This window comes from Hypanus sabinus, chromosome 11 (assembly GCF_030144855.1).
Source record: "Hypanus sabinus isolate sHypSab1 chromosome 11, sHypSab1.hap1, whole genome shotgun sequence".
In the NCBI taxonomy this organism is placed as follows: domain Eukaryota; kingdom Metazoa; phylum Chordata; class Chondrichthyes; order Myliobatiformes; family Dasyatidae; genus Hypanus; species Hypanus sabinus.
The window spans coordinates 17,438,610-17,462,799 of record NC_082716.1 but is presented as its reverse complement, the minus strand read 5'-3'; the positions used below and the strand labels follow the sequence as shown (position 1 = coordinate 17,462,799).

At 39.5% G+C, this 24,190-nt stretch overlaps 1 protein-coding gene across 2 annotated transcripts; it reads left to right on the top strand.

Moving 5' to 3' along the window:
- The first annotated feature begins 269 nt into the window (after positions 1-269).
- On the top strand, positions 270-21,103 carry gtf2b (general transcription factor IIB). Of its 2 annotated transcripts, none has more exons than XM_059983851.1 (7): positions 270-358; positions 10,271-10,377; positions 14,713-14,846; positions 16,063-16,209; positions 16,341-16,470; positions 19,211-19,492; positions 20,068-21,103. In XM_059983851.1, the coding sequence occupies exons 1-7, from the start codon at positions 342-344 to the stop codon at positions 20,199-20,201; spliced, it is 951 nt and encodes a 316-aa protein (XP_059839834.1). In that variant the 5' UTR covers positions 270-341; the 3' UTR covers positions 20,202-21,103. The 2 variants fall into 2 exon arrangements, with proteins under 2 accessions (XP_059839834.1, XP_059839835.1); XM_059983852.1 differs by having other exon boundaries at positions 274-358; positions 10,271-10,373.
- The last annotated feature ends 3,087 nt before the right edge of the window (positions 21,104-24,190 follow it).

Genomic DNA, 24,190 nt, shown 5'->3' with positions numbered 1-24,190 from the left:
CGGTCAATAACAAATAAAAACAGCAATTTAGTCATGATAGCAGAAAACGCCGGGGATACTCAACAACGAATGCTTCTTGATGAAGAAATTACTGCATTTCAAAGAATGAGCAGCATGAAATACAACTGAAATGCAAAGATAAACGAAGGTGACCATTTGAATTCAAAATGCTCAGACCTGCCAAGTGCGGGGGTAACAGAATATTGTGAAACAGCAACGCTCCCAGCCCACCAGGGAGTTTTGATTTGTTCGCCCTGCCGTACGCCATGACGTAGCACGTGACCGCGGTTTTATAAGTGAAGGCCGCGGCCGATGCGTGTCACTCCCTTCGCCTGGACAGGATGGCGTCTTGCAGTCGGTGAGTCCCGGTGGCGGCGGGTTTCTCATGTACAGACGGCACCGACACGCTGCCCACCCGCCCCTCGTCTAGAGTTGCCCCATATCGAGAGACCCGGGGGTTGGGGGTGGCTCGGTACCCGGAGCGGGGTACCAGAGCTCGTTCGCGGGAAGCGGTGCCGCTGGGCGAGGGGGAGGGGTGGGGATGGAGGCGCTGGCAGGCAACAGGGGCCCATGACCCGGTTCTCGGGGGTTCGCGCACCGTGAACACTTGAAGACCCCGGCGGCTCCTGGCACGGTGGGGGTGGGGGGGGGTTGGAGTAAGGGAAGGATTGTGTATGTGTTGGGGGAGAGCGTGAGAAGCGGATATGGTAGGGTAGGGGAGAGGGTCGATACCTGTTACAATCTGCACCGATTTTTGTCTCCCGCTGTCATCCCGCTTGGGTTGAATTGTGGGGAGGAGAAGGGTTTACGATATGGAGGGAAAATAGGAGGTAGGATATTGGGGGAGAGAGAGGAGGGATGGGGGTGGGTGGTCTGCCAGATTTCAACATCTACAGTTAATCGTCGCTTTTATAGTGGCACATTGGCACAATTTGCCGAAGCGATTCCTCTGCCTTTGTACCACTCTTATTTGCTTAGTGAGTTTTTCATCTGTAGTCATACAGACCCTTCCTTTCACAGCGTCCATACTTAACATTTGTAGCCCCACTACACTAATTCTGTCTGCACCAATCCTCTTCCCCCCCCCCCCAAATAGTATCACAAACACGAGAAAATCTGCAGATGTTGGAAACCCAAAACAACACACAGCATCTATGGAAAAGAGTTAAGCAGTTTCAGGCCGAGACCCTTCACCAGGACTGGAAAGGAGTGGGGAAGCAGTCAGACTAAGAAGGTGGGGGAGGGGAGGAAGAAGTACAAGGTGATAGGTGAAACCAAGAGAGGTGAAATGGAGAGATGGGAAGTTAATTGGTGAAAGAGAGAGAGGACTGGAGAAGGGGGCATCTGATAGGAGATGTCCGAAGACCATGGAAGAAAGGGAAGATGGAAGTGATAGGCAGGAAAGGAGAGGTGGGAAAGGGAAACTGGCATGATGGAGGGGGCAGTTGCTGGAAGTTCAAGAAATCGATGTTGAAAGCCACCCAGATGGAATATAAAGTGTTGCTTCTCCAACCTAAGTGTGGCCTCATCGTGGGAGTAGAGGCAATGGACTGACATGTCAGAATGGGAAGTAGAATGAAAAAGGGTGACTATTATTAACCCCCCCCCCCACTGTGCCTTGCCTGTTTTAACTGTTCTAAATATTTTAATACAACTATATTTGTATCGAGTTGTTCGAAAGGCTTCAGTGATAACAAGCAGGGTAGGTGGGGTGAGTGTAAATTGCACCTGTGTGTACAGTAGTGCCTGATCATTATATTGTGAAGTCATAAGCTGATGTTACTTTTAAAGTGTCTTTCATGGATAGCTTGACACAAATAGGAGACCAATTTCAAAGGGGTCAGATTAATGTCTGCTACCTTTGACATTGGATTTGTTGTACTGTCATGTGGTTTGATTAATCTAGATGTAATCAATATTAGTTCACTGGGGAAGTTGAAGGCCCAATATCTAAGTCTGAGGCTGAGGACCTCCTTTCCTAGGGTTGGAGGATCATGAATGTGCTTGGACGGGTGGGAGGAAAGAACAGGGCTTGTTCTGCTTCTGTTTCATTCTGTTGTCTTCTGTGTTTTTCTGCGGAACGTTGTGGGCATACTATGTTGGCGCCAATTGTGCGCAACCCCCTGCATACCTTCAGGTGTGTTGGTTGTTAACACAAAGAATGCATTTCATGTACATGTGAGCAATAAATCTGAATCTTGACTAGTTGCAAACTGCATAACGCCTACTGTAATACAGAAGGAATGACAAGGCTGAAATAACTTTAAAAAAGGCAATTATAAACTTAAATACTATGGATCCTGGGAAGCAGAAATAAAAATAATATTCTGATAATAGGCATATTGCAAGAGGCTGTTCAGTAATGTATTATGTTCTTCTCTGTTATTGAAGTAGCAGCACATCTTGTACATACTACCAGTGATGACAAGGGATGTGTAAGTGATATACTGGGCAGAGTCCACTATTCTGGAGCTTTTTTGTGTTCCTGTGTATTCAGATCACTGTACTAGACCATGATGCAGTCAGTTGTGGGTTGGGCTTGGAAAGATGTAATACTTCAGACATGAAGACTGAACCATCCACTGTCTCTGGCCTGTTGCAAAATTACCTCATTATCAGTTTATGAAGTTATATCTGATGGATGTAACCACCATAGGGAGATCAACTTGGAACAATAATGCAAGTGCCTTGTTACAAATGTTGAGCTGTTGAACACAGACATGAGATTATCTCCTGTTCCCTCAAAAACAATTTCTGGGGATGGAATACTTAACTCCTGGCTTATAGTATGGAGTCACCTGCATAGTATGTATGCGTACAGGATATATCACAACCTATACATCTGTTGATATGATAGAGGCAAAATAGGGCAAGAAAGTTTGCATGTACAGTGGATTCTGGTTAATTGGGAACAGGACATTTTGACCCAATTAAGCGGTTGCCATTAGTTGCAATTAAGCAATTAGTCAAAGTCTCATAGTGGTAAGAGTGGGCTCCCTGACCTCTGACCCTCAGCACAGGTGTCCCTCATGCCATTATTCTGTCTGTATACATGACTGTGTCGCCACCCACAGCTCCGATCTGCTAATTAAATTTGCTGACGACACTACGCTGTTTGTCCTAATCTCAAATAAGGAGGCAGCCTACAGAGAAGAAGTTATCACCCTGACACAGTGGTGTCAAGAAAACATCCTCTCCTTCAATGTCACAAAAACAAAGGAGCTGGTTGTGGACTACAGGAGAAATGGAGACTGTCTAACTCCATTAACATCAATGGATCTGGGGTTGAGAGGGCAAAAAGCTTTAAATTTCTCGGCATTCACATCATCGAGGATCTCAGGTGGTCTGTAATGCCAGCTGTGCGGTGAAAAAGGTACAACAGCACCTCTTTCACTCAGACAATTGAAGAAGTTTAGTATGGGCCCCTGAATCCTAAGAACTTTCTACAGGGGCACTATTGAGAGCATCCTGACTGGCTGCAACACTGCCTGGTATGGGAACTTTACTATCCTCAATTGCAGGATTCTGCTGAGAGTGATGCGGATAGCCCAGCGCATCTGTAGATGTGATCTTCCCACTATTCAGGACTTTTACGAAGACAGGTGTGTAAAAAGGGCCTAAAGGATCATTAGGGACCTGAGTCACCCCAACTACAAACTGTTCCAGCAGTTACCATCAAGGAAACAGTACCATAGCATACCATAGCCAGGACCAACAGGCTCCAGAACAGCTGCTTCCACCAGGCCATCAGACTGATTAATTCATGTTGACACAATTGTATGTTTATATTATATTGACTGTCCTGTTATACATATTATTTGTTACAAGTTACTATAAATTGCACATTACACATTTAGATGGAGACATAATGTAAAGTTATTTACTCCATGTATATGAAGAATGTAAGAAAGTCAATTCAGATAGTTAAGGTATAAAAAGGGCTCACTGTCATTTAACTGTGTAATAAATTATGAAGTACAGAGCAAATTAGAATACTACCAATACCAATACAATCCACTATCAGTACTGCTAGTTCCTAATAGTTATTAGTGGAAGAATTTATCCAGTGTATGCTGGTGTGTACTTTTGATTGACTACAAATGAACAAAATCAACACAGACACGTGGTGCAGATGATGGACTACCTTCATACAATGTTTTTGACGGCTGCATTCTCCAAATTTTCATTGCAACATTTAAGATGTTGATACCTTCAAATTTTTTGTAGTTCCTAACTTGAAAGTAATGAAATTATTTCATTTTTACTCCCAGCCATTTCTGGCATCTCCAAGCCTGAGTGCTTGAAACCACAGTGAGCAAAACATTTCAGAATTGTCTCACTGCTTGTTTGTCACCAACTATCAGCGACTAAAATCACTGATTTTAGAACACAAACACGTTCAACTGACACTGTTTTAAAAACTGTTCGCCCTAAGCATGGTGTAAATGGCCATACAAGTGCGTGCAACTAAATCTAATTTAAAACTGTTCAGCAATAGACTCCTGTCCGCTTAAGTGGCATAGAGTCCCAAATAAGTCATTGCCCTGATAAACTAATGGCCCAGTTAACTAGAGTTCACTATTAGAATCCACATTATGGGCTATGAATAAAAGGCACAGGAAATCAATAGTGTTTGCACAATAAAGTCATAGCTAAGATCAGTACCTGAGTGCCCAAACGAAAATTTACTGCCATTTTTGGGATATCATTACAATGAAGAAAAGTTCACTACTGTCTTCTCATCAATGCATGATGGACAATAATTGTGTCCCTGCCAGCACTGGTCATGGGAGCATGAAATATCAGAATTACTTGTACACTGATATCAAATCAAGAATGCCTCAGTGATTCAGTGATTTCTAATGTGTGCTGAGTTGATCTCACATGCAATTCTGGCCCCAACTTTTCTCTGAAGGATATTAATATTATTCTCAGTTGAAGAAAAAAATACAATGTTCATAAGCTCGAATTGAATTGAAAACTTCTGTATTTATTCTTCGTTGCACAGTAAGTTACATTAGTACCAGGTTGTCAGTGCCCTGGGATCCATTTGAACAGAGCTGATCTATTTTGATTTTGACCTTTTTTCAAAAGTTTCAAAAACCGTCTTTATGCTTTGTTGAGAACAGTAGTTGCATATTTTGTAAAATATAGTTTTTTAAATGTAAAAGCATAATGATGTGGATTTTGTCAGTCACTGTAAGCATTTAAATACATATTTCAGGAGTTCTATCAGGGTCTATTCGAATGAAATATTTGTTAAATTCACATTGAAGTCTAGCAAAGTAGAACTTGAGTCACTGAAAGAGTTGGAGATGATGTACAAGGAGGAAGAACCATGTGTAGCAGAAAGTGCAAAAAAAAAGATCCATGCACATCAATATGATGTGTGAGAGAGTGATTTAAGAGCTTTGACAGAGTTTATACTGAATCCATCATAAGGCAACAAGCACTGGCTCTTGACCCACTATGTACCTTGCAGTGGCCTTGACCACTGTCGGCCTGCAGTGCACTAACTCTAATACTTTATGCTGTTTTCTGTTATTGCTTTCCCTAATACTACAATGCACTGTTGTAATGAATGATCTGTGGATGGCAGACTAAGGAGTTTTTACACTGCACTTCAATACATGTGTCAATAATAAACCAAATTACTAATTTTAGAAGGAAAATCGTTGGTAGAATGCAAATTTGAAGTTATTGGGACCCAGTTACTTAATTCTCTACTTTGATTGCACTTAATGTGCATCCCATTGTGGTTGTTGAGATATTAAAAATAGTTAAGATCTATTACTAGTTAATGAGATTAACATGCAGCAGAATATTAAATCATAACAGAAAGGAACAGGGGAAAACTATTCAGGCCTTGTGTCTGTTGTAGCATTTGGGAAAATCATGGTTGTGCTTTTGCTTTCCTGCACTAACATATTCTTTGATTCTTTCTGAAACTACATCAGTCCCTGTTTTGAATATTCTAAACCTCTGAGTGGTGAACTACTTTTGTAATGAATCCAAACATTGGCTGCCCTCTTGGTGAAGAGGTTATTGTCCTAAATGGCTGACTCTTCAGTAATGTCAAACCTCTAAAGAGTTCTGTTTCAATGAGATCACCACATGTTAAATGTTATTCCAGTGACAAAAGTGCTATTCAGGAAAGTATTAGGTTTTTCTGTTGAGTCTTGTGGTGTCTAAGAAATGCAAGGTAGTTGTAGAATACTGAACTCTGCAGTGATAGTTTAAATTGAGAAATGGGCAAATAAAACACAAGCTACATTTTGGATTGTTACCCGTAATTTAGTCAACCAGTGATTAGTAGTGTTTGACGTACAGACTGGAGTGAATACCGTAGAATTTATTGAAAGATGACATTTCAATCTGTCAGTGACCTGCATGAAAATGATTTTTAGAAAATGGATGGGTAACAAGTTATTATCAATGATGTGTCTTATAATTTGAGCTTGTACTTCAAGACACTGGGTGCCGTAAGTGTATGAGTACTTCAGCCCAGGTAAACAAAACACCTGCTATACTTTATCGTTATTGATCTCAACTGATTGTTGCCACAGTCAAACAGTGACTTCAAACAAGGGGGTTTTTAATTTTGTTTTGTAAGTCTGTTCAACATGTGATATGAGTTGTGGGACTGTGGGAGGAAACGGGCACCCAGAGTAAACCCCCACAGTCACGGGAGCTATAAAGCACTGTGCTAGCCACTAAGCCACTGTGAGGCCCTGTTCTTGTTATCTGGCTTGTGCAGACTATTATTTCTATGAAATGTTTGTGTCTATTGTGTGATTTTATGGTGAAAAGCTTCCCAAGAAATATTTCATTGTTACTTTCACCAGAGGGTGATCTATCTGGTTGAAAGTGGCATTTTGAGGAGGACTTGATACAGGGAGCTAACGTAGTTGTGGGGTTTGGTTTATATCTTTTACATACGTAATGTATAATGTTTATTGAGCTACAAATATCATTAGCTGTATTTCTGGGTGTTGTGTTAGTTGATAGATAGACTGACCTTTTCAAACTCTGTTCCAGAATCACAGCTCTGCTTAGAGAGCTTTAGTCAGTTATGCAACAGGAAACGGTCTTCACCTCGAAAGTCTCAAAGTGGTTAACTAAATGAATTCTTGATATTAATACCATCACGGATATTCTGTATGTTTGAGATTCCTTTATTTATCGAAAGATACAGTGAAGTGTGTTTGCATTAACAGCCAGCACAATGTAAGGATGTGCTGCAGGTGTCGCCGCGTATTCTATTGACAGCTTGTATTAAGGTTTCCCATTTTGCTCTTCAGTTGACAGGGCACAGGCTGCTGTAGTGAAGGAACGTGAATTTAGAAAAGACTTGGGAGTTATCATTGTCCATGATTTTCTCATAAAGTTTGTCTGATTTAAACAATCTGTTCCTACATTGATTGGCCTAATCTCAAATAATAATGAGGCAGCCTACAGAGAAGTCATCACCCTGACACAGTGGTGTCAAGAAAACAACCTCTTCCTCAATGTTACAAAATCAAAGGAGCTGCTTGTGGACTACCAGAGGAATGAAACAGGCTAACCCCTATTGACATCAATGGATTTGGGGTTGAGAGGGTGAACAACTTGTAAGTTCCTGAGCTTACACATCACCAAAGATCTCGACTGTACGTACTGGCTGTGGTGAAAAGGGCACAATAGCACCTCTTTCACCTCAGGCAGTTGAAGAAGTTTGGCATGAGACCCCAAATCCTAAAGGTTTTGTCAATAGAATATGTGGTGACACCTGCAGCAGCCCCTTGCACATCCTTACATTGTGCTGGCTGTTAATGCAAACACATTTCACAATATCTTTGGATAAATAAAGGAATCTGAATCTGAAACACACAGCATATCCATGATGGTATTAATATCAAGAATTCATTTAGTTTACCACTTTGAGACTTTCGAGGTGTAAAGGGCACAACTGATAGCATCCTGACTGGCTGCATTACTGCCTGCTATGGGAACTGTATTTCCCTCAGTCACAGGACTCTGCAGAGAGTGTGCAGATAGCCCGGCACATCTGTAGATATGAACTTCTCACTGTTCAGGGCATTTATAGAGACAAGTGTGTGTGGAAAAAAAAAGCCTTAAGGATCATTGGAGGCCTGAGTCACCCCAGCCATAAACTTTTCCAGAAGCTACTCTCTGGGAAATGGTACCGCAGCCTAAAAACCAGGACCAGCAGGCTCTGGGACAACTTCTTCCATCAGGCCATCAGACTGATTAATTCACGCTGATGCAATTGTATTTCTGTGTTATATTGACTGTCCTGTTGTACTTGCTACTTATTACAAATTACTATAAATTGCATATTTAGCCAGAGATGTAAAGAATTTTACCCTTCATGTATGTGAAGGGCGTAAGTAATAGTCAGTTCAATTCAAAGCATATATAATATAGTTTGAAATATGGGATACCATTTGCTAGAAGATAAGGTCAATCATACATGAAGCCAAAAGAGATGGGGGTATCTTAAATGGATTTTTTTGTATCTTTGTTTACTTGGGAGAGGACACAGTCTGGAGAAGTAATAGGTTGTGTCTAACCAATCTTGCAGTTTTTCAAGGAGGTTACCAGGAAAGTTGATGAAAGAATGGCAGTGGATGATGTCTACATGGACTTTAGCATGACTTTTGGAAAGGTTCTGCTCAGGAGTTTGATCGAGAAGGTTCAGTCATCTGGCATTCTGGCTGAGATAGTAAATTGAATTCAACATTGTCTTCAGGGGAGTAGCTAGAGAGTAGTAGTAGTTAGTTGCCTGTCTGAATGGAGTCCTGTGACTAGTGGTGTGCCATAGGGGTTGATGCTAGGTCCGTTGGTGTTTGTCATTTATGTCAACTACCTAGAGATAATGTAGTAAACTAGATCAGCAAATTTGCAATGACACCAAGATTGGGAGCGTAGTAGGCAACGAGCAAGCTATCAACAGGATCTGGACAGGCTGGGAAAATGGCAGATGAAATTTAATGCAGACAAGTGTGAGCTGTTGCACTTTGAGAGGACAAAGCAGGGTAGGACTTGCATGGTGAGTAGTAGGGCACTGAAGAATGTGAGAGGAAAGAGAGATCTTGGAGTTTAGATCCATAATTCCCTATAACACAAGCAGATTTTGACATGTTGGTCTTTATGAATGAAAGTATTGAGTCGAGGAATTTGAATGTATGTTGAAGTAGTATAAGATGTTGGTAAGGCTTGGAATATTCAATGTAATTCTGGTCACTTGCCTAGAGGAAAGATTGAAAGAGTTCAGAGAAGATTTATGAAGATGTTGCCAGGACTTGAGTACCTTAGTTATAGGGAAGTTTGAATAGGTTAGGAATTTATTCCCAGGAGCATAGGAGACTGAGGTGGGGCAGTTTGATGGAGTTGTATAACGTTGAGCGGTATAGATCGGGTAAATGCAAGCAGGCTTTATTCAGTGAAGTTGGATGAGACCAGGACTAGAGATAATGGCTTAAGGGGAACATGAAGGGAAATTTCTCCACTCAGAGGGTGTGGGCTCAATTTCAACATTTCAGAGAAGTTTGAATAAATACGTGGATGGTAGGTGAATGCAGAGCTGTGGTACATTGCAGGTCAATGAGCCTAAGAGCCTGTTTCTCGGCTGTGGTACTGAATGAGTAAGTAATTTGTAACATGGCATTATATGAACCGTTTTGCTTTTCACTGAGTTATACTTTTAAGATAAATGTTAGTTGTGAAAGTTTGTAGTTGGACCTGAGGATCTTATTTCATGCTAAGGGGTGAAGTTTTCAATGAGAAATATTTTTGGAATTTACCAGGGAAGTTCAGGTTTTTTTTAAATGTATTTGCTATTCTTGAATCTAAGTGATAGCTGAATGACCTCTTGGATCTTGATTGCTTTGTAATTCTAGCATTGCTTGCTTTTAGAGTTGCGAAAGTCAAATATTCCAAGGGGCAAGGCAGACATTTCCCCAGATTGCTGTAATTTTTTATCATAGTACTTGAATTTACTCCCATGTCCTTTTCAGTTGCTGACATGTCACATGTTGGCTCATCAATGACAAAGCAAGTTAGCATCCTTTTGTCAAAGGCACTGTCTCTGGCAGTTATTCACAGTGTTTGGAATGGTTTTAATGAAATTCTGCAGACTGAGAGTTTGGACTCTAACTGTGAGATAAATGATTCTAAATCTATGGGTTTGTACTAATTTTGTTTTTTTAAACTAACATTTACAACAATATTGTAGTTACATACAATATTTTTGTTTGTTGCCTTTTAGTGGAGATCCATTACCCAAAGTGCAGTGTCCAAACCATCCAGATGCCATACTGGTGGAAGATTACCGTGCCGGTGATATGATCTGTCCAGAATGTGGACTGGTTGTAGGTAAAAGAAGTATTTAAGTTACATACTGTGATCTGTAAAATATGAAGTCAGTGTATAAATTTGCTATTATAGTTTTCCTTCCCTTATTATTTGCATATATGAGATTGTGCAAAGGAAAGGAAAACTTAAATGACTTCCTTTAGTTTTGGAATTGAAAACTGAACGTAACTTTGTCCCACGGCATGCAGAGCTTGGTTGCTCATTATTGGTCACTTAGGATGCACAATCGAAGACCAGTGTTTGTGTCCAACCTGTATCTTATCTGTTAACCTGTGTTTGCCAGTTCCTTGCCTGAACCTTTTGTGGCCTTGGAATTATCTAGACTGCCTTTTGTGTCCAAAAAATGTATTTTTGCTTAACAAATGTTACATGTCTGTGGCATCCCATAAAGCCAATAATGGTAAAATAATGTAATTTACATTTCTTCAGAGAAAAGGGCAGGTTGTTTTTAAATTGATATATTTTTTGTTGGTCCCTATTTAATAAGGGAGTAGATCCAAGTACAGCAGTTCATATGAAATTAAACCAATGTTATCTATTTGCTCCATTCTTTAAAATGGTTCTGTTTATTATCAGAGCACGTATACAGTATACAACCTGAAATTCTTGTCTTTTATGCACTTTGATTGTTCGCTCTCTGCTTGTTAACCAACTAAAGACATGTCTGTTTTGGTGCTGGCTTTCAAATCCTGTATAACTGCCTCTGGACTCCTAAGGATCTTTCCTTCTAATTACATTTCTCATACCTGGCACGGTTTTCCAAAATCTCCCAGCCAGGTGTCTAAAGACTTTTAGCACAGATTCTCATGCACACCACCACCTAGCTGTATTGATACTGTCACACCACACAACAGAACTGAGCAGTCTCGTCTGATCTCCATCACGGCAGTAAGGTTTAAAGATATTTTGTATCTCCCTTGAAAAATTCTAATGTCCTCATAAATACTTGGGAATCCATGGCCTGTTGCCTTTCATCTTGAAAGAAAAACTATTTTGGAAGACGAGGAGAAATAAGTGTCTATGATAGGAGCAAGTGAAGGCTATTCACACAGAACACCCCAAGCTAATGTTCAGAAAGTTAAACGTTCAAAGTAAATTTATTGTCAAGGTATGAATGTATCTAACACTATATACTTACCTTGAGATTCATTTTCTTACGGGCATTCACAGGAAAATAAATACAATAGAATTTTTGGAAGACTAAAATAACAAAGACATAAACAACCAATATGCAAAAGAAGACAAATCATGGAAATAATAAAAAGGGAAAAGGAAATAAATAATACTGTCTTTGAAAGTGAGTTCATAGCAGGGGTTCCCAGCCTGGGGTCCATGGCATAACAAAGGTTGAGAACCCCTGGTCTATAGGTTGTGGAGTCAGTTCAGCATTGAGGTGAGTGAAGTTATCCACGCTCAACGCTGAACTGTTTTCCTACCCTGTCAGTCATCCACCACTCCACCATGGTGGTGCTTGCAGAAAGTCCATAATAGAACACTTCAGGCACCTGAAAACCCTGGCACTTGTAGTAGAAGCAGATCATCCTTGACTCCAAAGGACTACCTTATAAGCAACTTGTCAAAAGTCCAGTATTGAACAAGAAAATTTCTCCCCCAACTAAATGTTAGGAAGGTTGACTCCATTTCTTTGATTCCTGTCACAAACTCTGTCCCCTAGCTTCTGACCCCTTTCAGTCTGAAAATGGCCAAAGAAAGGGATGGGGTTTGTAGCTGATGAATTTGAGAGGATTTGAAGATGATAATGTAAGTACTTTCAACGTTTAATTACAGTACTGGTTGTTGGATGAACAACAATTTATTTATTTAAAGATGCTACAGAAATTGTCAATTATTGCATCCTATTCTGCAGGTTCACAGGCCGCCATGTCCATTGGCAAAATCTGTCATTCAAAATCTAGTCTACCAAATAATCTACTGATGATGCTTAATGCAAGTAATTTTTATATAGCATTATCAAGAATCAAACTCTGCTTATGTGAAAGACTGATTTTTAAATACTAGTTATGAAAGCGGTCTATAGATGTTGTCCTGCCATCTTGCATGCTGTTAACTGTGATCTGAAGCAAAGAAAACATCAGTTCTGTCAAAGGGAATGTTAGCTTGAAATATTTGCTGCAGAAAACATGAACATTACATATATTACTGTATTTGCTTCTAAATAGAGCTTAGCTGGGTATAATCAAAGCACTTGATTAATTGTTTTGTGTAGAATTGCATGCACTCTCATTTCCTGAAGGGTCTTATTAGGATGCTACACAAGCACTTGATTAAAGAGAATTTACTGACTTAAATTTGTGGTTTATACCAGGTCATTAGAAGTCATATGCTTATTAGTCTCCCTTTCAAATTGTAATCAGTCTCTTTATAAAATGTATTATATATTTGTGGTAAATGTAGGGAAAACATTGTTGATAAAACTTCATAGATCTAGATTAATTTGTCTTATCCATTTTTTATCACAGCTAACAAGAGAATAAAGTTGGCTTTGTAGGAAATTCTGAAGAGTTGTTTGTGATAGGTTTAATTTATAGAAATTAATTTCTATTTTGAATTCGTCAGTGGTTGCAGGCGTAACTTGCTGTTTGTCTTTGTGCCAACTGAGGTTTAAATACCTTTGTTTTTCTCAATTGTCACTTTTACAATGCTGAGTCATAACCATCATTTTGAATTTATACAACTAATTAATGAAAAGATTTTTTTAATCAATGTAATAATATTGTTCCTAAGTTGCACTCTCCTGACCCCTTTTTGAAGGTTCTAAAAATAGAGGAATTCCCAAGGTAGTTACACAGATTCTGTTCTCTATGTAATTTGGTATCTAGGGGCTTAATAATTTCATAGTTACATTCTGCATGTGGTGAATGTGTTCATGCAAAAGCAGTTTGTATGCTAGTTTAATTATCTTTAAATGTCTAGAATCATAGAACCTTACAGCATAGAAAATTCCTCTACTATTCTCATTCTTCCTACGTTTCCATAAATCCTCCTAAAATTCTACCTTTTACCTACATAATGAGAGAAGTTTTACAATGGCCACTTAATGTATCAACCAATATGTCTTTGGGATGTGGGAGGAAGCCAGATTACCTCGAGGAGGGTTCAATACAATCAGAATGTGCCTATTCCACATAGTCAGGATCGAAACCTCGTCAACTGACCACTGTGCTGCCCCTTCTGGTTATCTAGCAAACATCTGGCCTACATTGGTGTGGCAAGATGTTGGATCAGTTTAGATCTAATTAATTTTTCCCCATTGTCATAAGGTGTGGTAAAGAAAGGGACTTAGTTTTTCCTTTGCCATAAATCTTAACAAAAATCTGTATGGTTTGTCAGATTTACAGAAGCATTCATAATTTAGCTGATTGATATTGTGGAATGGGTTTGGTGTTGTACATAACATTGCTAATGTATAACAGGCACATTGGTCTAATGTGCCTGCAATGATACTCTAGGGTAATGTAGACCAGTTCAAGTACTTTGCCCTCAGTGTCCTTTACTTGGCCTCCCATTAATGAATGTGGCTAAGTAGTAGTTTCTAATTGAATCATACTGAGCGTCTCTTAAAACAAGATGTTCCGAGCAATGCGACTATTTTTTAATTGAAAATTAAGTGCCGTTGGTTATTGATGCACTTGGCGAGTTGACTTAACCATTCACTTTGAATTAACTCTAACATGGAATGTTGAATAAAATCAAAAGCGGTAAGTGTTATACAATGCACCTGTTTTAAATATAATGTTTGACATTGTAAGCCTGAACATTTGTTTTTCCTTTGATAAATGTTATCAAGTCAAGGCTGAATTTATAAAGGATACTATCTGTCAATGTTAGTACAAGTTCATCCTCTGTCCAGTGTGCTACAGCATAGTGGAAGTAAAGGTTTATGATTTGAAAATAGGGTCCAAATTGTAATCTTTGGGACCTGGCTTAACTAGAGTTGAAATATTTCAATTTATCTTGACTAATGTGAAATTTCATGTGTAGTTGGTACAATACACAAACAGTAAATGTGGAGATATGCATTTGCATTTGGTCATTTTGGAGAGTTCCGTGGACAAGGAAAGCTATTCCTTTTCCTTTCATAAACAGATGATAAAACAATGGTCCTTAAATGAGCAAATATGGAATGCAGCTTGCTATAATCAAAGGAAAACAACCTCAGTGGGGGGGGGGGGGTCCAAATCACAGACTGACATGTGCACAAAGATAGGAACAGTGTAGTAGTTGGACAAAATTTATATTCCTTTGAAGCTTGATAAAACTTTTCGATGGTTCTTTTAATATGATTTTCATGTCTGTCCTCATTTCTTTCAACAGGTGATAGGGTTATAGATGTTGGCTCAGAATGGCGAACATTTAGTAATGACAAAGCAACAAAAGACCCATCTCGAGTTGGTGATGCCCAGAATCCACTGCTAAATGGTGGGGATTTGTCAACGATGATTGGGAAGGTAGGAATGTGATTAGTAGTAAATTGACTTGATAAAATGTATCTTAACATAACAAATTTTCTGCAGTATTAAATAAGAAGGTGATGGTTCCAAAGAAATGCAGAATTCCTCACTGTCTCCATCTGTGGGCACACACATCGATCTGTGATTTGGACTACTGCCGGCAGAAGATATGAAAAAAGGCCTGAAAGCATGTACAACCAGGTCTAAAGACTGCTGCTATCTCACTGTTATAAGACTGTTACATAAGTTGGACTCTTGATCTCACAACTTACCTTATTATGCTCTTGCATTTTATTATTTAACTGCACTGCACTTTATCTGTAGCTTTATTGTGTATTGCACTTGTTTTACCTTGTTCTACCTCAATACACTGTGTATGAACAGTATGTAACACAACCTTTTTACTCTGTCTTGGTCTATGTCACAATAAAAAACAATTTCAAATCCAGTTTTATGCATGTATCCCATCTGTAAGCTGCCTCAAGCAGTTTAGCCAGCACTTCCACCAAGTTTTAAGTGCCCTGAGTTGTCAATTATTATCTAATTAAAGTTGCAAAGCCTTTGAAGGAGCTTGCAGGTTAGTTCCTTTTTTGCCCTAAACTGAGCTTTGAAGTCTAAACTAAATTCAAGTAGGTCAGGTTCACGTGTAGATTTTGATGTTTTAATGATTGCCCCACTCTTCAAAGTAGCTCAACTCTTACACAATACTTCTTCCCAACTGACATATGATTATTACCTCAAGTGCCCCCCCCCCCCCCCTTTTGCTGGTGGCCTCTGACAGCCAATGCAGTTTTGCTTCCTCTGGGTAAATAACGCTGTGCTTATTGAATGTGAATGTTCAGGATATTAATTTGATTTTCAAGTGCATAGACAAATCTCTCCTTATATTTATTTAGCTGTGTAACTATAAAATAACCATATCAAAGGAAGAAACTGTAATCCTCCCTATAAGTTGTGTAGTAGTTCTGATCTGTTTTCTGCGTTTCCTCAATGTTGGTAAGAAAGCCTTTTATGAACTTGGAAGGGATGTGAAAACTGACCCTCATTGATCTTGGACCAGTATTTTACACCTAGATTACAAATAGGCTGCAGCATCCTTTCTAATGGGTTTATTGTGAGATTTGTAGCAGAGTACTCCAGTCTATGCATTTTTTGTGTATTTATAGCCCACTTTTCCTTTTGGGAATATTACTTGCTTTGCATTCCTCTACAGGGGACTGGATCAGCAAGCTTTGATGAGTTTGGAAATGCAAAATACCACAATCGTCGGACAATGAGTAGCTCTGATCGAGCAATGATGAATGCATTTAAGGAAATCAGCAATATGTCTGATAGGATAAATCTGCCCAGGAATATAGTTGTAAGTTTGTGGAGCTTTTTGTTTAATCACTGCATCATTTCATTAATTTAGTGAACACGTGAAATTTTAGTATTCTCAAAAATCAAAGAACTCAAACATAATTAAATAGTTTCTTCCTTTTCCTCTGTCAGGATCGAACTAATAATTTATTTAAACAAGTCTATGAACAGAAGAGCCTAAAAGGAAGGAGTAATGATGCCATTGCCTCTGCCTGTTTGTATATTGCCTGCAGACAAGAAGGTGTGCCACGGACATTCAAAGGTAAGTCGGATCTGGAATTCAAAATTATATTGCTTTTCAATAATTCTTTGTATTCCAAGTAGCTTTCAATAGGAATTCTTGGTTTTGGTAAAAATAATCATTTTTAATTAGCAGTCTTCGCAACCTTGATTCATGGACACATAAGCTGAGTGCTAAAGAAGTGAATACAACGGCCATCAACATTAAAAGTGGAGTTATTTCAGAACGTAGCACCAAGATTTTTCAAATTCATAAGGAAACCTTTTGGTTGTTGAAACTGTAACTAAAGAAGTTAATGATTGTTGGGAACTGGACTTTACAACAGATGATCATCAGCAAAATAAGCTCAGTTCAATTTGATGCTTTTCAGTATCCTCCTTCTATCATAAGGTCAGATGTGGAAGCGCTCACTGCTAGTCATAACTTAATAGAAGAGGACTTGGTAACACCCCAGTGGTCAATAATAAATGGCAGGCATTCACATCGGTTAATCATCATAAACGAGAGAAGACCTAATCATCTTCTTCCTCTATCATTTGCAATCCCAATGCTTCACCATGTGGCTATCATAAGACCAGAAATGAGGTTTCTCCATGGATCTGAGAGTAGGCTGGTGCTGGGTCATCACCTGATTCCATTAGAGCCTCTCCACCACTTAAAAGCCTCTAGCCCATGCTGTGATGGAATAGACATCACTTTTCTGCAATGATAAGGATGTAATTCTTGACTGACATGATCAGTGCCATCCAGGACAGAAGTCTGGGCTCCTGTCCCCTGTCACAGGAGTGGCTTTTCACCCTTTGCCACCATATTGTGGCAGCATAAAGCCAATCTGCAGAACATAGTACAGCCATTGTTATTTGATGTTGCTTCATTCCTTTCTGATATTACCAAGCACTTCGAAACCAGCAGCTTTGTAGAATCCTGTCATGTTGTAAGTGTACATATGCGTTCTAGGCAATCCTAACTGTGATTTGTATCATATTTATTGAAACACAACTGCATTATCTAAGCTGGCTGAGGGTAACAAAGACTGTCCCCATAAGCTTAGTGCTGACAACAACTAATCATGGGACATCCCAAAGACTTAAGAAGTGCAGTCACTGTTACATTGTAAGCAGAAGCTAATTTGCGCAAAATTAAGTCCCATAAACACAAATATCAGTGAGCTCAATGAGCCTATTGTATTTTTTGCTGGGTAACTTGTTGGCCAGGGCATTGGAACAACTTTCTTGCTTGTTATAATAATTCTGTCTGAAATTTTACATAGATCTGATGGTTCAAATCCATTGAAACTCAAACTTGGTGTTGAGGCAAGACCAAAAGCTGATGTGACGTGGGTTGGCCGAAATTGCAGCAAATTGTTTTCCCCCTTTTCACTCAAGGCATTTCTTACAGCTTTCTTTAGAATGAGATGTGGCCCATCAAGGCTCTTGCGTCTCTGCAGACCAGTGGTTTCCGTTACAGAGCATTTTCTCAAACCGGAGTGTTCTGCTTTGAGAACAGCTGCTTGCCTCTCCTTGAGGCGAATTTGGAGTTTTGTTAGTCAGTCATTTAAGGCTGAGCAAAAAGGAATAATGCAGCAGAATTTTTTTTTGTTTTGATTTAAGACCTAACTTTTCCATTTTCTACACCTGGCCAAAGCTCGGATGGTCATCTGAGTTAACACTTTTCTTTCACCTCTAGGACCTGGATTTATATCCAGAGAGATGGGATAGGAGTCTGTTCTCTGTAAGGGTCCTTAAAGTGAAATCATTTTGAGCCATCTCAATCCAGTACACAGTAGGTATGTGTCTACTGAACAAAATGTTCCTTCATTTAGCACTAGCAGATTTCCTATGGTGTTAAAAGTGGCAATTGATTAGCTGGTATTTTGGTAGCGCTAATGAACTTCACACATAATTGATCTATTCTTGCTGGATGTTAATATTAAATGGGCAGAGTGTCCTTTCATAAACTCAAAACAGTTGTTTACCTCAATGAAACTAGAACAAGGATGAGCACTTTGATTTTTTTCTGTTATTTGTAAGATGTTTATATTGATATAACAGTAGTTAAATGTGGTCGTACTGTCATTTCACATGAACATAATAGATATGAATGGATCTTTGTATTTAACTGATTGTATATGCCAGTGACTCTTATGCCTGGCATGCAATACAGCGGGTGGGATTTACTGTGGAGCGCTTTAAACCATTGGTGCAAATAATGAAGGGGGAGGGGGAAGAATAAGAGCAAGTCTGAATTGTTCGTCTGCCTCCAACAGCCTAACAGTTCAGCAGGCAGGGATTTCAGTTCTGCAGGCTGATCCTAATGGAAAATGCAGTGGAGCAGGCTGAGTAGTTGCTGGCAGCCGAACAGGCAATTTTTTGTTCATAGTTGATTAAAAATAATTTTACTGAACTGAAGAGTTATGACCATGTTGGTCATCTTAATGCACAATGTATGGCACAAATGCATTGAAATACTGCCATCCAGTTGGTTTTATATTAACACATACAGATGTCTTAAGTTCAGCAGGAGCTGTGTAAAGCTGTCCACACCCCTGTTTGGCTTTCTGCCAGTACAAGATTGATTGGATGGATAGAGTTATGGGTGCAGTACTTTCCAAGTGTTTTTGGAAATTTTTGTTGGCCACTTGCAGTTTTAATATAAACTTTCATTTCTTCTGAGAATTATTTAATGCCCTCATTCGTCATGGACTTCTGTTCATGCCATTGGCACTTGATTTTGTCTAATACTCTGCCACTTTTACCGTTAGAAATTTGCGCAGTGTCCAGAATTCCGAAGAAAGAAATAGGCCGGTGCTTCAAGCTAATTCTGAAAGCTCTGGAAACCAGCGTGGATCTAATCACAACAGGAGACTTTATGTCTCGGTTCTGTTCAAACTTGGGATTGCCTAAACAGGTACAAATGGCTGCAACTCATATCGCAAGGAAAGCCGTGGAACTGGACCTTGTTCCCGGCAGGAGCCCCATTTCAGTGGCTGCAGCAGCGATTTATATGGCATCACAAGCTTCCGCAGACAAAAGGACGCAGAAAGGTAAGCAAGCTTCTAAGAATGATGGTGTTTTGTACTTGATTTGTGTACCAAGTGCATAAATACTTTTGAAAATAAAGGATCCACAAGGAAGGAAATGTGCATTCATCTAAAACTGATCTTTGCCCATGATCACCACTGGTTCCCTTTCCAGTCCTCTGACTTCCCCTCTTCCTCCCACAGGGAACCCCATCCCTCCTTGTCTCTATCTCCCATACTTTTTTTTAAACCATCTCTTCATCTCCCAAGTATGACTTATGAAAAACGTGAGGATTGTGTTTCCCTTCGCATGTCCCTAACCAGTTGTCAGTATTTCAGTGATGTTTCATTCTGAAACAGCAAAAAATACTTCCTTGCAGTGTGTAATGGATCTGATGAGTCTGAACCTAAGAGGGCAATGAAGATCTAGTGTATTCTCGATATGGTATTTATACACGATTACTTCAAGTAAGTATATTAGAAGAAAAAAATTCAATGGGGCCTGAAGCTGATAGTAATTCATGGATATTATATCAGCAGGTAATGAAGACTGGCTGTATCCTGAATCTAATTGATGTTTATTTTTTATTCCCCTGCAGAAATTGGAGACATTGCTGGTGTGGCTGATGTCACAATTAGGCAGTCGTACAGACTCATCTATCCACGGGCAGCTGACCTTTTCCCTGCTGAATTTAAATTTGATACTCCGGTGGACAAACTGCCCCAATTATAATCCGAACTAGTCTGCACAGAATGTACACAGTTATTGTTTTAAAATATGAAAAAAAATCACCATTTTCCCCCTTCTTAAATATTTGAAACAAGTTAATATTATCACTGATTTTTGAAACCTACTACAGTGAACAACTTGAGAACCAATAAGGCAACAGAGGAGTATGCCCTCTCCAAATACAGCACATACATTCCAAGGCTGAATTTCAAGACTGTTTGTACTTGCCAGATAATTTGTATATTTGCAAGTTAGGAATTTATACTTAAATAGATCATTACTTTGTATATAATATGCAAATTTGGGATATTGTTTTGTGAAAGGCTGCTGACAGATTAGCTCATTCACAGAATTTTTTTTGGTAGAACTCCTAACTTGTAATTTGATAGACCTACATTCAGGTTAATTAGATGCTTGTCTTTTCCTTTTGTTAATCTACACAGACTTCTTGAACTTCACATTTGGTATTTATTGTTAAGAAATGGTTACTAAGCTTTAAAATTGCACTTAACATCAGCTTAGTTTCAGGTTTTCAGGAAAGCTTGTAGGTTGTTTAGGTAACGTATTGAACTGCATTTTTTTTGTTTTTGGTGATTTTATCTGTGCAAGGAAAATTGCACTGAAGTGTGCAGTATTTGTGTTCCTGAGGCTCTAAATTGTTTATTTTAAAAGGGCAGATTTGTTGTGTACTGGTTTCACTGAAAAAAAATGTTTGTACAGAAAGTAATCAATTAGCTAATATTGAGGAGTCATTTTCTAAAGCAGCAGCTCCATTTTGCATCAGTGTTATGAGTTACACAACATGTCGCTCAAAATTCCTTAAAGTAGCATGTGGGAAATCCTTTAATGGTCGTTAAAGTAAGAGCTAATGATATCTAGATGGCTTTTGTGATTGTACAGAGAAATGAATAAAAACAACAAATCTAACTTTGTTTCATAAAACTGTGTTGGCCAGGAGCTATTTGTTTTCTTTCAACTTTTATTCCCCCGTGAAACTTGTGTTTCTAAGTTTATGAAACTCGGGTTGGATCACTTCATCCCGCGCCTGCCTGTTTCAGTTTTGCTGAGACAAAACATTCTTATTCAAGTCTTATGTTTCCATGGCAAATGTGTGTTATTCAAAGGGAAAAGATATTATGGAGCCAGGGAGTCATACTTCTGGAAGCAAGAATTTAAGACCACAGGTCTTTCAGTTCTAAAAAGTCCACTGTCCATTTCCCTCCAAAGATGCAGCCTGGAAAATTCCAATCACCTAAAGAAGGTACTTAAAATTTCCAGGCTTATTCCTGTATTTAGCAAGGGCAGCAGGCTGTTCAGTGATGGGGAAACTCCAAAAGGATAAAACTTGTGGAGTGGCAGGCACTCTTCGAGTGGCTTTATCTGAGAAACCTGCCTCACTGGTTTGATTTTTTTTAAGGAGATGATTGGAAGATAGGCAGAGCAGAATGTAAACCCTCATGGGATCCAAAACAAGCTGTAGCCTCCGATCCATCCACCAAAAGCAGAACATCCCAGTGGCCAAACATTTTGATTGCATTCCCTATACCCAATCTGATATGTTGGCCCATTGCCTCCTCTTGTGCTGGAATGGGGCTGCCCTTGAGATGGAAACCTTATGTTCCTTCCTTGAGTGACACCTTATGGCAGGTTTGCCTTCATCGATCTGGGCAGAGAATATAAAAGTTGGAAAGTTATGTTGTGATTTTACAAATTATTGGTCAGACTTATCTATTAAAAATGTCACTTCACTTTTAAGAAGGGAGGAAGACAAAAGAGAGGAAATTATAGGCCAGTTAGCCTAACTTCAGTGGTAGGGAAAACGTTAGAGTTCATTATTAAGAATGAGGTTTCGGGGTACTTGGAGATTAATGATAAAGTAAGTCAAAGTCAGCATGGTTTCTATAAAGGGAAGTCTTGCCTGACAAATCTCTTAGAATTTTTCAAGGAAGTAACATGAAGGGTGGACAAAGGAAAGGCAGTGGGTGTCATTTACTTAAGATTTTCAGAAGGCATCTGATAGTGCCTTACATAAGGCTGCTTAACAAGATAAAATCCTATGGTGTTACAGGAAAGATACTGGCATGGATAGAGGAATAGTTGACAGGCAGGAGGCAGTGAGTGGGAATAACGGGGGCCTGTTGGTTGGCTGGTGGTGACTAGTGTTCCTCAGGGGTCTGTATTGGGGCCGCCACTTTTCACATTGTTTGTCAATGATTTAGATAGTGGAATTTGATGGCTTTGTGGCAAAGTTTGTGGATGATACAAAGATAGGTGGAGGGGTTGGTTGTGCTGAGGAAGCAATGCGATTTCAGCAGGACTGAGACAAATTGGAAGAATGGGCAAAAAAGTGGCAGTGTTGGGAGATGTATGATAATACATTTCAGTAAAAGGAACAATAGTGCAGACTATTATCTAAATGGGGAGAAAATTCAAACAGAGGTGCAGAGGGACTGAGTCCCCATGCAAGACTCCATTCACAGGTTGAGTCTGTGGTAAAGAAGGCAAAAGCAATTTTGGCATTTATGTCAAGGAGAATAGAATATAAAAACAAGGAGAAAATGCTGAAGCTTTATAATATAGACACTAGTCAGGATGCACTTGGAGTATTGTAAAGTTTTGGGCCCCATATCTCAGAAAGGATGTCTTTGATACAGAGTCCAGAGGAGGTTCACAAGGATGATTCCAGGAATGAATGGGTAAACATATGAGGAGAGTTGGCAGCTTTGGGCCTGTACTCTGTAATTTAAAAGATTACATGGGGATCTCATTGAAGCTTACCGAATGTTTAAAGTCTAGATAAAGTAGATGGGGAGAAGATGTTCCCTCTGGTGGGGGTATCCAGAACTAGGGGACACGGCCTCAAAACTGAGGGGGGGTGACCTTTTAGAACAGAAGTAAAGAGGAATTTTTTTTTTTAGCCAAAGAGTGGTCCATCTGTGGAATGCTCTGCCACAGACTGCAGTGGAGGCCATTTGGCCGTGGGTATATTTAAAGCGGAAATTGATATCTTCCTTAGTGCCTGGGGCATCAAGGTGAGAGGGCAGGTATATGGAATTGAATGGGATCTGGGATCAGCCATGATAAAATGGTGGAACAGACTCGATGGGCTGAATGGCTTAATTCTGCTCCTGTGTCTTAACCGACTTCAGTTGGAGAATTATGTGCAGTTCTGGTCACCACACTAGGTATTTATACAAATATAGGTATATATGTAATACTCACAAATTGCTGGTGGAATGCAGGAGGCCAGGCTGGTTCTATGAAAAAAGAGTAAGCAGTCGACGTTTAGGGCTGAAACCCTTCATCAGGGTGGATGAAGGGTTTGGCCCCAAAAGACAACTGTTGACTCTTCTCATAGATGCTGCTTGGCCTGCTGAGTTCCTCTAGTATTTTGTGGGTTTTGCTTGGATTTCCAGCATCTGCAGATTTTGTTCTTGTTTGTGATATATATAAAACAAGGTCTGTCTTCAGCACTTTCAGTTTGGACCCACCAAGGATCTCAGGTACCTGCATTCAATTGGTGCTTCTCCCATTTGCTTTCAGTGAAGCAAAAGAACATTAGGGGTGACTTGATATAAGTATATAAAATTATGAGGCATTCTATATGGATAGAGTGTGGTTTCAATTCACCTCATTCCTCTTGCTAAACTATTTTCCAGTCTGTCATTAACTATGGCAGTAGTCTCTTTCTCGGGAATTTGCTGCCCAAAAATCTATCCACGATCAACGATTTCTTGTCTGTGAAGCATTTTTCTACTTAATTGAAGCAATTTTGTGAATTTGAGATTGATTGCCTGATCTGTTTGCTGATCCCAGCTGTGTGCTTTAGAAGGGTGGCAGAGAGTGCATACATATTACAGTTAGTGTGGGCAAAACGAAGACACCCAAGCCTATGCCGAAAGCAGATGTAAGACTTCTTGGTGTGTAGCCCATACTATGTAATTACTGTTGAGGGAGAAGATGTGGTCAAACAGGTACTCCAGCCTTTGACT